The 13,953-nt window shown below is 36.6% G+C and overlaps 1 protein-coding gene across 7 annotated transcripts in view; it reads left to right on the top strand.

Annotated features, from left to right (window-relative positions):
- The window catches only part of NLGN1 (neuroligin 1), a 291,986-nt gene that overhangs the window by 84,100 nt on the left and 193,933 nt on the right, over nucleotides 1–13,953 (top strand). For 4 of the 7 annotated variants that reach the window (XM_035557300.2, XM_035557295.1, XM_035557294.1 and 1 more), the window contains one exon: nucleotides 8,138–8,197. The exons of the other annotated variants lie outside the window; for them this stretch is intronic. In XM_035557300.2, the coding sequence (XP_035413193.2) occupies nucleotides 8,138–8,197 (60 nt within the window). The remainder of the gene's footprint in view (nucleotides 1–8,137; nucleotides 8,198–13,953) is intronic. 7 annotated transcript variants of the gene reach the window in all.

The following is a 13,953-nucleotide window of genomic DNA, read 5'->3' as shown; positions in this document are numbered from 1 at the left end:
AAACAGATGACATGGAGTACACTGGGGAAGGGAGAACTTATTTCCATCCAGACTCTTATATGAAAATACTATGCATGATTAAGTTGATTCTCTGCAATGTTCAAGTCCATGGTTACGTGAAGATGTTTTTGCTCTATTTAGGATGTGGAAGTGGGTTTTGAGAGCTGGACTGTATACTCAGGTGTGCCCTGAACAATACTATATAGCTGCTGCTAACAGCAGCCTATGAAGTTAATAGAATTAGTTGTGGGGAAAAAAGGCTTTTTCAGCACAATGCAGACTGACAGCATTTGTCCCCAGCAAAGGACCCAAAGCTATCTCACCTGTGGATGTGGCTGTTCTGGACTAGTCTTTTTTCCCATTCCAGGTCTGAGAACAGAAAGACAAAAATAAGTAGAATAAGAAATTTTAAGAATGCTTTTAATCATTTTGGTATTTAAGGCAAGAGGTAGCAGAGAATTTTTACTAACATCTCTTTTCCTTGTTGATGGCCCAACCCACCTGTCTGAAACAAAATAACACAAAAAAAGCACAAAACCAGCAACAGAGGGCCCAAACCTTATCTTTTTAACTTTTCTTTAGCGTTTCTTGGCTGTCTACCTTCTTATATGATTTAAAAGCATTCTTTGCTTACTGCATCCTGACTTGCATTGCTGTTACAGCAACACTACAGAGATTTGAAAGAATGTGAAGATTAATGTTGATATTACAATTGGCAACTGTGAATTTTCGTTTTGGAATTTAAAGTTTGGATATTAAAATTGCAGCTTTCTTGGTTGCATTGTATGAGTTAAATACTAATTTTTTAGGCTTCTGATCTAAAACAAATTCAAATATTCCATAAAGTTAGGATGCAGTTTGATTATGGGAGATGTAGAAAATAGATTTAGCATTTTATTTATATGTATACAAATTGAATAAAAAAGTGTTTATTAAAAAAATAACAACAATCTTATCACAGAGCTTTGACAGCATGTCCAAGATACTGAGATTCTATTTATTGGTTAGCTTTGTCTTCAGAATAACTGATTGAAGTTTTACCAGTTAGAAGCAGGACTGAGCACCCCAAATTTCTGATTTGACGACCTGGCGCAGATGCATGTAGGAGCGGAGCAGTTCTGTTAATGGGAGTGAATCTATCTGTATATTATTAGGAGGTTTAGCCTGTTGACTTCAGAGAACTTACTCAGAGGCTTAAAGTTAAGCATGTGCATGAGTCTTCATTAGGGTCTAAATTGCAGTCATTACCTGTAGAGAGAAAACTGATGCATAATCTTGAAGTTCAGGTGGTGGCATAGCTGTGTAACGCTGCATTCCATTATTATAGTGGTGGTGTCACCCTGGAACATGAGTATCTGTAAACAACATGAATTATTAATGCCAGTGAAGTGTTAAAAGCTGCATGGACTTGTGATATAGGCTAGTAAAGTGGCACAATAGTGGTAAATGCTGATAACCATACAACAATTACTGGATTTGTTTTTTGTCGGTTACTTGCCCATCCCTTGCCTATGGAGCTTTGTACTCACACTGCAGTGTTTCTTGTTAAATGCATGGGCTGTCTTTCAACATTAGCCAACAGAGTCCCAGTGTGTTTGAAGCATCCTTCTTGTTGCAGGTAATCCCAATGGGAGGCACAGCCACTGCTTTACCTCAAGTGTCTGCTCCTTTCCTTAGTCGTTTCTTTGCTTAGCCTACTGGAAAGTAAAATGTCTCTCTCCTCTCCATGCTCCAATGTGATTTTTTTTCAAGGGCTAGAACAGAAGTCAGCGTGGTTCCGAAGCTGCTATGTCTGGAATAATTATCAGTCTGTCAGTTCTTCTCCAATGAATTGCTTCATCCTTGTACTAAGTATGCTCTGCATCAGTTAAGTTTTCATTGCAACCTGTAAGGGTTAGCAGATAACTAATTTAGGATGTTAGCTTGGTACTTCATGAGAAGTTAAGAAAAATCATGTGTGCCATCTCTGAACCTGTCCTGTTAAATCTCACTGGTGTGAGCAGTGCAGTTGTCCATGCTGCTGTGGTGGGGATGGAGTGGAGCAGAGCTTCACCCCTGTGGCTGCCATCTCGTAGGGCACCCTGAGGCTGCCCTGGGCAAGCAGGCATCTAGGAGGATAAGGCGTGTGCTGCTTCAGGGCTCGACATGGCTGTCGTGTGGATGGGCCTCGGGACACCAACTCACTCAGTGATTTGCACTTATCCCATCTACTCCCTAGTAATGCTGCGCGACTGTGTAAGGCATGTCATGTAACCAAAAGCCGTTTAGAAAGGAAATTAGATTTATGGAGTGGCCTATTGCAAAGGGAATGGGTTTTAAAGAAAGGCTGAAACGAGGGTTCATTTGGGATGCTCTCCACAGGATACGTGAATGTAAAGTGCCCTCACCTTGGAGAATACACTGAATTTTGGGCTGCACCTAAAATGGGAAGCAGAGAAGTGAAACTATCCAGTCGTGGATTTTCACCTCATTTAAATTCATATAAACGTAGTGTTGGGTAATGAAGTTCCTTCAGATTTAAGGGAAATCAAGATCCAGCCAGTGTGATTAATCTTGTGAATAAAAAGGCTCAGGATTAAACCTTCTTTGTGTGACACTTCAGCAATATGATTTTATAAAAGACACAGCAGGAGTTAGTCTTGAAGTGTCAGAATAGCTTCTTTAGTGACAAAGCATTTATACATGTAAATTTTCAGAGAAAGTTGGCAACCCTTTTGTGGGTTCAATTTGCACCTGTCATTCACTTGCAGATGCAAATTTGAGTTACTTGCAGCTCTAATTACAGTATTTGATTGTCATCATAAATCAGGTAGTAAGAGGTGAAATGACTGAGGTTTGTGCCATCATTTGTTGTTAAAACATGACTGCAAATGTTATCAAAAAGCAAAGGCAACCGAGGCTTTGCCCTGCTGGTACACTTGACAAATAAGTACACTATGCAAATAACAGGAATGTACAGGGGAGAAATAACAGGGAAAAGTGAGCATGTGGTAAAAGCAAGACAGTAATAAGGGGAAATATAAAGTGGATTTTTTTGTCTATTGCGACAAAGTATAATGATAAAGATTTCTTTGTTAGGTTTTTCGTTTAGACCCAGCTGTCACTTGTACCTTCTAAATATCTCTTCTATAAGGAATTCTAGTCTTCTGCTGACAGCTTTCTAATTTTCAAATGAAAGATAATGATTTTATAAAATTATTCATCAGATGACTATTATGCTGCATCTTTCCAATTTGTCATTACGTTTATAAGAACTATTATATAGTTATGTTTTAATTTCAACATATAAGATTTTGATTTTTGAATTCTCTTCACTGAAAATGTTGGTCTGAAGATTGTTAATTATAACTCATCATTAATTTCTTTTGAATTAAAACCATGAGGTAGGTACAACATGTTATTGTGCTTCAGCTAACATCTGCTAGACTGATAATTCATCACAGATTTTTTTAGCTAGAAAAATATGATTCTAGTGAAAAATTATAGTTGAAATAACAATGGATTGGTTGTTTTGTACTTGAATCCAAGTAGTACCTAAAAAGGCAAAGTAATTTCACTCCGTTGGTCTTTAAGCTGAGTTAAACTGGGCTAATGAAAAAGAAATGGTCAAGAAAGCATTTATCAAAGTTTAAAGATGCAAAAATAATAATTTAATGTGTGTATAAATAGATTCCATGGTGTTGCAACCCACTTAGTGAATTATTCTAATACCTGTATTATTTCAGCAGTTTGCCATAATCTCACCTCTTTCCCTTTTTATTGAACAGACACCTTAACTCAAGGAATGGTTATTGCTGTGGTGGTTTCTAAAATGGAGTCTGCCTAACCTAATGTAAAAGGTCCTTTTCTTCTTTCTGACTCTTCTCATTACCAAAGGAGAATATTTTGGCCCAAATAGTGGCTGTATACATAAGAATAGATTAAATTAGAGATTTTGTGCTGTTTTACAAAATGGTGTCAACTTCCACTATGAATTTCTGGTGACAAACAGCTTTCCTAGGCTGAAAAGCTAATGACATCTACAAGTGTCCATCCCTCCCATGCACGTGTGGTCCAAAAGGCCAAAGATAATTTCTGGTGAATCAAGATCATAAAGAGAGAATTTATAATTGGCTTTAATGTATTTGTGAGCTGCAGTACATTAGTCCTTCAACAAAGGGAACGATTAAAAACAGTATTAACATGGCTGGACTTTAATAATTTCTGGGCACATAATTATTCTTCAGCTAACAGGTATTTCTCTCATTCTGAGCAAAGGAAAGCCACCTGCAAACATGCAGGGGTCAACTATAGAGATTTTAAATTTTCATGTTAACACTTATTGCAATGCAAATAGAATAAATATTTGAATAACTTCTGTAATGTAAGAACTATTCTCAAATTAAATGAGTAAAGCATGTGTTAGATTCCCCTTTACACAGCATTCCTTTAGTTTTTTGTAGCAAGACTATTCATGCCCTTTAGGGGGCATAAAATGAAGTAATGGCTTTTTTCTAATGGATGCCCAATTTTATAAGTAAAGTGATCAAAGAATAGGAGTGAATGAGCCTTTGTGAAGGGTGAAGAGAAGCTCCAATTGAACAAGAGTGGAAAGAAGTGGGCCAAAAAACTTTGGTAATCATAATTCTATAGAATTAGGATTATAGAATTCTATAGAATTAGGATTATAGAATTCTATAGAATTAGGATTATAGAATTCTATAGAATTAGGATTATAGAATTCTATAGAATTAGGATTATAGAATTCTATAGAATTAGGATTATAGAATTCTATAGAATTAGGATTATAGAATTCTATAGAATTAGGATTATAATATAAATATATATCTATATTTTTCTTTGTTTGAATCAGTAGTAGAATGTTTTGGGTTAGAAGGGCCATTTAAAGATCATCTAATCTAACCTCCCTGCCACGAGCAGGGACATCACTCACTAGAGTTTGGTATGGAGTCTGTCATGTCTTTGTTATCAGTATTTGTAAAGTTAGTTCCTAGTACCTGAAAAGAATATTAAAATGATGGAAAAAACCTGAAGAATTTTGCATTGAATAAATTGACAGGGCCAAAGAAAAAAATCCAGTTGAGGTATATGTTTAACGTACAAAATCATAAATTTTCTGTAGAATATTATTTCAAACCTGCAGAAAATAAATGAAAATGGTACACCTACTACATAAGCCAGTCCTGATTTATTTTTAATTAAAATGGCTATTGCTGTTTTGTAGGATCTTTCCATAAGATTGAAACAGGCAGCAAAGAACAAACAGCTGAATTCAGAGCTCTCCTTCCTCTTTGAGGGTTCAAGTGTATAGCCCTATGTTGCTGTGTGCTGCTTCAGATAGCAATATGCACAACAGGTCTCGAGCAAATGTTTCTTCTAGGGGTTGCAGAGAGGTTTACAAATACAAATTGTTTCACTGCGTACCTGTATGTATAGGTTAAGTACATATAACAGGTAAATAGTTCCATGCCTGTAGCATGAGGTCTAAACTGTGTTGGTTTCTAGACCTTGGCCATCACTCTAATTCCAAGAAGCTGAAAATCTCTACTGCATTTTGGTCTGTAGTTCTCTAAGCTAACTGTTGCTGGGGGGGAGGGGTGAATATGGTCCACTATACTTGCAGACTGGAGTGAAGTCATGGCAGAAATTCTCATCTTTCTTAATAGCATCAGTGGTGCCTGGTAGGTCTGCCTCACCTCTCCATCAGGAATGTCTCTCTGCTTCATGGATGGGGCAAGCTGAGCCCCTGTATTGGGAGAGACATAAGGGGTATGAGGAAAGCATGACCTGACCTGTATTGCAGCATGATTATCAGGAAGATGGTCTGATTTTGTGCCTTTTAGTGAAACTCACACCTGTATAAATATGAAAATCACCCGGGTTATCTTTAATAGCTAACCCCAATGATGTTTCACTAGACTATAAAATTATAGATGCTTTGAGGTCTGTCCCTTGTGTTGACATATTGAATGCAATATGTAACTGATGTTGAGATCTGGAACCATAATCTAAACAAAATACCACAGAAAGGCCAGGTATTAAAATCAGTAGCATTCATTATCATGGCTTCATACAGGAAAGAAATTGTCCCTCTCCGTGCAAGTTATTTGGATAAATGTATGCTGTTTGCCTTTCCAGAATCTGTTCCTTTCTGGCGACTTATTTTAAAATATAAGATAAGAAACCGCTAAAAATGTGTATGTATCTTTGGTTGTCTGCCTCTCCATTGCTATTAGATGCGTAGCTCTAAGAATTTTACGTTCATTCCTCCTGTACACTGTGCTGAAAACCCACCATGGGACTGTTATTCTTTGTATACATCTTTTACTTTTGTAATTTTATTCTTTCAGGAGTAAGTTGCTGTGGTATGAGAGTGGTGGGCAGACAGGCATTCAAATGTGCGTGTTCAGATAGCGTCGACTTATCTAATGTCATATACTGTGCAGATTACATCCAGGGTTTCCATTAAGAAAAGCTATTGCATTCACCAAGGTTCCGTACTGAAGAGAATGATTGTTGCAGGTGTGACTATAAAAATGCTTATGTTTAATTTATGATGTATAATTCTGGTGTTCTGTATTTAGAATGGGTTTAAAACTGTACTCCTGGTTGATGCAGTGATTAAGGTATTGAGCTTTGGTTTTCAATAACACGGTCCAGCTCCTAAATTCACAGTTAAAATCTCATGGTTCTTCATGAGTTCTCTGTTTCTCAAATCCATGCACCTGGTACAAACATTTTTGAATTTTTTAAATGCATCACTCACATACATAGTATTTTGCCTAGGAACTACAGGTTTAATGCTGAGTAACTAATATTGTGTAAAATAAGAGCTAAATAGAGCATTTCCAGTACAAATGTTTTAATACTCCATAGTGCCTAGAGTTAATGCATGTCTCTTGCCTACATCTACCGCAAATACCAACACATACTGTTCATCTTTTTTTGTTATTTCTGTCTATTGCTATTTTATGCATGAGAGTTCTCGTTTTCAACTCTGTGCTTGGCTGGCTTTTTCTTTTTTTTGTTACTTAGTCCTGTGTTTGTACTGATTGCTTTTTTGCATGCAAATTACAGAATGTCATGGAAATGAGAGAGCTCTGAAAAAAAAGGAAAGATAATGCTGAGTTCCAACTGTCTTTTGTTTGTGCGTAAGTGTGTAAAATATGACGTGGAAATATTTTCAAAATGGCCTTTGACTTTCCTTCTGGTGTATATTTTTATTACTCAGTAAATGAACGGGCATTTTTCCTATTGGAAAAGTGATTAATCTATTAATAAGTATTAACGATATAGTGCTGGGCATAAAAAAAAATTGTCTTGCAGTCTATTTATGGAAATAAGGAATTATATTTTGCATCCTGCCCAAGCTAAAACTGCAATTCCATATTCAATGTAACTTCTGTATACTGTGGGAGAAACCCTGGCCCCATTGAAATCAATGGCAAAAATCATTGTCTTCAGTTGGTCTAGGATTTCACACCTGTTTCTAGTTTACATATAGATTTTCATGTTTCTTTATAAGTTTCTTTATAAATATCTCAGCAGGTAGTCAAAGGTTTCAAGGGAAACTACAGTTCTATTTAAAAGAGAATGTTGTAACGATTGTGTCCCTCCTCCCACTCCCCCCCCCCCCCCCCCCCCCAAAAAAAAAGCGAAACCCATGCTTTTCTTTGTAAAGCATAAGCTTAAATGGTTGAACTTGGAAATGTGATTTAGGATTTCACAGGAAGTTGTTTTAACCAAATGTAGACAGTTATTAGTCGCCTTATTGTATTAAATGAAAGATGATTTGGCATTTCTTGTATCCACTATTACTAAGAAAAAAGTGCATGAGTATAGTTTATTATGGTGGGTATGCTTTTAGTAAACAAGCTTGGATTCTTCGTTTAAAAAAAAAAGCACTGGGCACTTTGATTCTTGTGCTAGATGTTTCTAATAGCCATACCCCCTAGGGAAGGTTTTGCTGTAATGTTTAAAAACTTAATGAAAAATTGGTTGTTATAAACTAAGATTTCCCTCCTTGCAAATGTTTTTCTTGAAACATCCATGGGAATTTAATATTCACTGTTTTTTCCTCAGTCTTGTATATTCTTGAATTGTCTTTTTCCTCCATTTTCTCCGTTCTCAATCCTAGGTCCCCTTACAAAGAAACAGACAGATGATTTAGGTGATAATGACGGTGCTGAAGATGAAGGTATTTTTTTGCCGCCAAACTGATTTGCATGACAAGGATCCCTGAAAATCTTTTTTCTCCCCTCTTTTTTTGACTTCTTGTCTTCTTTTGAAGAGTTTTTTTTAATTCCCATTTTTGATGTGTTTTGTCTTCTTGCTTGTTGTTATACATACATTTTTAATTTTTTTAAAAGAAAATGTTGTTAAGTTCTACGTTTTGATACAAAACAGTAACAATATTTAAAGCGGAGGGGTTTTTGTTTTCTTGAAATGGACTTTTGCTATGTTGCATCCCACCTTTTGACTGAATTTTGTCCATGCTATTTGAACTAACACTCTTTTAAAGTTTCTGTACACCTTTTTGCATGTTTTCTAACCCTATGTATTTCACCAGTAAAAAGATGTTTTTCACTGCCTATTAGTTTGATAAACGCATCAAATATTGTGTTTATAAAAGGAAAAATACAGAAAACTGAAAAAGTGTCTCTTAAGCAACTGAATTTCTCTGGATAAAAAACCTTCTGCATTTATATTACCATGAACAAATATAAATAAATACAAGACTACCCCCACCTCCTTGTACAGAAGAGGTATCCCTTGAGCACCAGGCAGTGTTTGCAGGTGGTGAAGCTCTGCACAGTGCCTGTGAATTCAGTGGAGCTAAACCCAAGTCATCTGAAGGAATCTGATCTGTTTTCTAAAGCCACATAAAGATGATTATCTGCTTGTGTTCCTTGGAACCCATATTGCCAAGTAAAATCAAAACTTAGAAATCTCAAGCATGCTATTCTGTTTATGAATGATGTCTGTTAATCGTAAGTGATGCGGATTTGATTTTTTTCAGGGCTGTGAAAATGGTAACACGGGGCTCTATCTCATGGGTGGTCTCATCCCTTCAAGTAGATGTGCTTCAAAATTCTGAATCTTAAGCACATACTTCCGTATATTATGTGGCCAATGAGTAAAACAAATTTCCATATAAGACTGATAGAGTTGCTACTTGCTTCTGTGTTAAATATTTGGGTTTATCAGTTGTTATGATAAAGCTTAATATGTAAATTGCAAGGCTCTTAATTGAGAAATTTTTCATCATACAGTGCATTAACTGTGTTACTCAAACATTGTGGTCTTATCACAAGGTCAAGGAAGGCAAATATGACCATTTAACTTCTTAACTGATAGCAGAACAGAGACTTTACAAGTAAACTCATATTTGTCTATTTTCCTTGATCTCTACTGAATGTGAAGTTAAGCATATAAATGAAAGCCCACCAGCTGGCCCAAGACTTGAAAGAAGACCTAATTGAAAGCTGTCATTATTCAGAGTGGACTATGGTAATTCAGAGCCACTGAGCTCTATAAGGCCAAGTTATTTTTACATTAGTTCATGAGAAAATGTTGCAAAAGACATTCTTGTGTATTCTTGAAGACCTGTAATATTGAATTAAGCCACAGTAAAAGTGAGTGTCTTGCTTTAAAATATGTTTTAAGATAGTTTGAAACCTGGGTTATTCATCCAGGAGACCTTAATGGCTCTTCTAATTTGCTGTATAATTGCCAAGACAGACACTAAAGGCTTAACATTTGTTGAGTCGGTGTCTACTTAGACACACTTAAAAGAGACTACTAAAACAATTTGCTAAAATTCAGCAGAGTGGCTGTTATCAGAACGTGGTTTAATATGCAAAGTCAAATGAGAATAGGTATCTCTGTCTTTGGAGAACAAGTGTCTGTGTCAGGGAAAACCCATCTCCCACCTTGACAGCTGCACGAGAGAGAAAGGACTGTAAGAACGTGTCAGTCAAGCTAGAGGGGAAGAAACACATTTAAAGCATTAATAAATCTCTAACTTAAAGAACTGGGATTAATTTTCTCTGGCATACAAGTGATGGCTTTGTTCTCCTTTCTGTGCCAATAGAAGAATGCAAGCATTAGTTAGATGTTCACTGCTTCCAAGAGTCAGAGACAGGGCAAACTTAAAGTTTTATGATCAGCAGACCCCAAAGGTTGCTGAGGATGTCTGCTGGGTTGGTAGAAACCCTGTGTGCGAAGGCCCTGCATTTAACTGTCCCTCTGTGGAGGAGTTGTTCTGCATTGAAGCTCTAGCAGGTATTGCATATGCAGAACTGAAGAGTTCACAAAGTTTGTCATGTATTTAAATAGGAGTAGCGGGAAAGTAAAAAGCCACCTTACCTGTCTCAATTACTGACTTGTCCATTAAAGCTTCACCTTTTGCACTATGGTAGTTTTTAGAAAATATAAGTGTATCTACGGATGGAATACTGGGAGCAAAATATGACATGTCAAACTCAATGAGTGATGCAGTCAGGCTATTAGGGAGACTGAGCCAATACAGTGAAAAGGGCTGTCTCATATCCATAGAATCCATGCTACATAAGCAGATGTACAGTGACTTCCAAAATGCCCAGAAGGGTTTCTCTATTACAGAATGGTATCTCTATTACTTAAGGATTTCAGAGCCACCACTTCCATTTCCTGTGTTAAGCATTTCCTGAAGAAAGATCTTCCATAGAAGTTCCTTGGCTCAAATGCCTGGAAAGTGTTTTATGTTGTGTCACTCATGCATCAGTTTGATTAGAAGATTTCATTTTGAAACTGTGTTCAATAATCCTGCTCCTATCTGCCACATGTCACTACCAATATTGCTGCCCAAACCTTGCCAGTGCAAGCACCAGATTCAGTAATCATACTTGGATCTCTGGCATGTGCTGCAACCAGTAGACCAGGCTTAATTAGATCATTTTTCATTTTTGTTTTCAAAAGACCCAAAGGCAGTAGTGCACATTACCAGCTAATGATCTGCAAATTTGCTGTTTAAAAAATGAAGGTGTTTTCAAAATCTACGAGTGTGAAATGTGTGCACTGTCAAATTGTATAAATCTTTTCCCCCTCAGTCTGGTAGCGTTTTTGTTGGTGTAACCCTTTCATGCCTATGCATAAAATTGCTTACCTCTTTTTCAACAAGTAGGGAACTACCTGTGCAGACACCAAAAATGACAGTGACAGAAATGCCTATAACCAGTAAGCATCTTTGAATTTGTATAGCAGTGGTGAATTTGTGTATTTACTGACATGCAGGTAAGCAATATGTAGTGTAGAAGGAAAATTTAAGTTGCTTAGCAGTTGAATAAACTGCATGTCCCTATGCATGTTCATGCAGTCTAGGAGTGAGGTTTGGTTTAAAAAGAAAGATCTTAATATATTTATCCTAATTTCAGTGAAGCAATAATTTGAATTCATATAATGTGGCTGGAGGGAGTTCTCTATGTATCCTTATTTCCCCTATGCTAAAATCACTAGCATGACTTAAAATACAGTGACACAACTCATTAATTAGCCTATGTACCCAGTAATCAGAACTGGACCTCTAGGTAGTTAGTGCTGTATTAAATATCCATGAAGGATTGCTCACAAATGAGTTCTTCTCATTCACCATTCTGTCATACACACATTACCTAGAAAATCAATCTGTCAGTCTCAGATCCTTATTTAGTCCCCAATGCTATCTGAGCATCTCAATTTTTTAAGTATTCACACTCTCAACATCCCTCTGAGATGGAGGAATGCTATTATTCCATTTTTAGAAATGAGGAATACAGGCATTGAAGAATGCAAATGCCAGGTCCACAGTAAAGCAGCGAATTGACAGTGTGTGCCTCAGAAGTGTGGGCTGCAGTGTAATTACTGGATACTTTTGCTCTTCCCTTCTCTGTTCCAATCTCTCCTGTGAAAGGGGAGACAGATTGGGAACAGATGTTGCTGTTTGTTCACAGACTGTAACTGTGATCATTCTGATCATTTAGTGTGATGCTCTGTCTTACAGGGGCCATTGGACTTCATAGAACGAAGGAAGTTCTTGGTCCGGAGCGTGTTTTAAATCTTAGCTAAAATCCACCCTTCACTTTTAAGTTGCTAATGATGCAGAATCCATCTGCAGATTCCTTTGTATGCTTAACAGGCTGTAGCTTCGTTGGTGCAAGAGAAGAGTGCATTTCAGAAATGAGGATCTTCTCCAGAATTGTTCTATTAGTATTAAAATAGAGTAGGTTGCTAAGTTTAGCGTGTCATCTGCTTTCAACTGTCATGGTAAGAAACAGAAACAATCTTTCCGTCTGGCACTAGCTGTACATTTTTGGACTTCAGAAATCAGTAAACAACAGAACAGATTCATCTACCTTGCAAAGCAACCACATACTCCAGCCTTAATTATAGCCTCTAATGAGTTCCAGCCAGGCTGGAGTATCACAAATGTTACCAGTTTAGGTGGAAGTATTGACAGATACACAAAGATGAGTTCATGTTTCCTGTTCATCATGTCACTCATTCCTGTTCTGTGATTCCCACTCTCAAGTATAGATTCCCACATCATTTGCATACTAAATTTTGCAGATTATATTCCCTAAGAAGATTTCCCTTTACATGAGGAAGATAATTTAGATGATGTTGAATTTTTGCAGTGCTGTTATTAACACTTGAAAATGTGCACAGTAAAAATTCTGATAGACCTTTAATGTAAGGACCTCTTTGGGGTTCTGTTATACTACTGTCGATGCCAAGCATTGCTTGTGCAGTAAAGAGTCTTAACTTTTGAATTTCTAACAATCTTTAAACAGCTTAAAATTACTACTTACCTTTAGCGATCTTCAGGACATTTAGTTAATATCTCATGTTAAAAATGTAGCATTAACGGATGTTTACATGTTAATACTGATAAGGGCACTAGTTTATTAAATAGTGCATCTATAAAGCATATGATAGATGAGGCATATTACAGGTTTGACCTGAAAGGTTAAATACTTAAAAAAAAAAAAAAAAAAAGCTTTCAGGTGATCAAAAGCATTGCATTGATTGGTACTGTGCTCTACTTAAATACTTCAGGAAAAAGTTTATGAAAGAGCCATGCAGTTATCCACTAATGTTCTGTGTAAGGACTCTGTAGGTTTTTTCCAGTAACCAATCTCAAAGTTCTCTGTTGTTTCAGGGCAGTTTCATGTTCCAAAAAAAACCCCCAAGATTTAATTAAAAGGTTACATCAGAACATCAAAATTTCACAATTTTCTACACTGTTTATAAAAATGCTGCTTGTGACATTTTTGTTAAACAGTTTTTTAGTTGTCTCTGGGTATGCTTGCTTCCTTTCCTGCTTTGGTTCCGAGCAAATTGCTAAGTCACATGACTAATTCACATCAGCTTCAACTGAGTGAAGCTGTAATTGTGTTTTGTTATATATGACAATTGTGACTGGTATTCACAGTTGGACTTGGTTCCCTATTGTGTGATATAACAAACACGGAATAAAGGACAGCCCCATTCCTAAATTGCCTGCAATGTAATTAAGACCTGACATAAAAAGCAGTTGCAACAAACATTAGGTAGGTACAGAAGAGAGGAGATGATGGAAATCATCATAAAATTCACACATCATATAAATAAGATCATTCTCAACTACACAGTAAGACCTACTTAGGTGTTTTATGAGCTAGCAATTTAAAGCCAAACAAATCACAGCACTCAAAACTTATCTTCTGTGTGAATAAAACCAGAAGAGTTAAATTCAAGAAAGTTTTGTACGGCACTGTTCCTGTGTGTCTTTGGAATTGCTTGTCTTTTTCAATTAAAGCAACACTTAATAAAATGTACAGTATACAACTAATTTCAGTTGTATGTAAAACTGCACTTCTTGGCTGGAATGTTACATTTGTACCCTGATTATTCAGGCCTGTTCAGGAAGAGCTGTTTCCATGAATAACTATTAAT

Source organism: Cygnus atratus, chromosome 9, assembly GCF_013377495.2.
Source record: "Cygnus atratus isolate AKBS03 ecotype Queensland, Australia chromosome 9, CAtr_DNAZoo_HiC_assembly, whole genome shotgun sequence".
NCBI classification, from domain to species: domain Eukaryota; kingdom Metazoa; phylum Chordata; class Aves; order Anseriformes; family Anatidae; genus Cygnus; species Cygnus atratus.
This window is presented reverse-complemented; position numbering and strand designations above follow the sequence as displayed.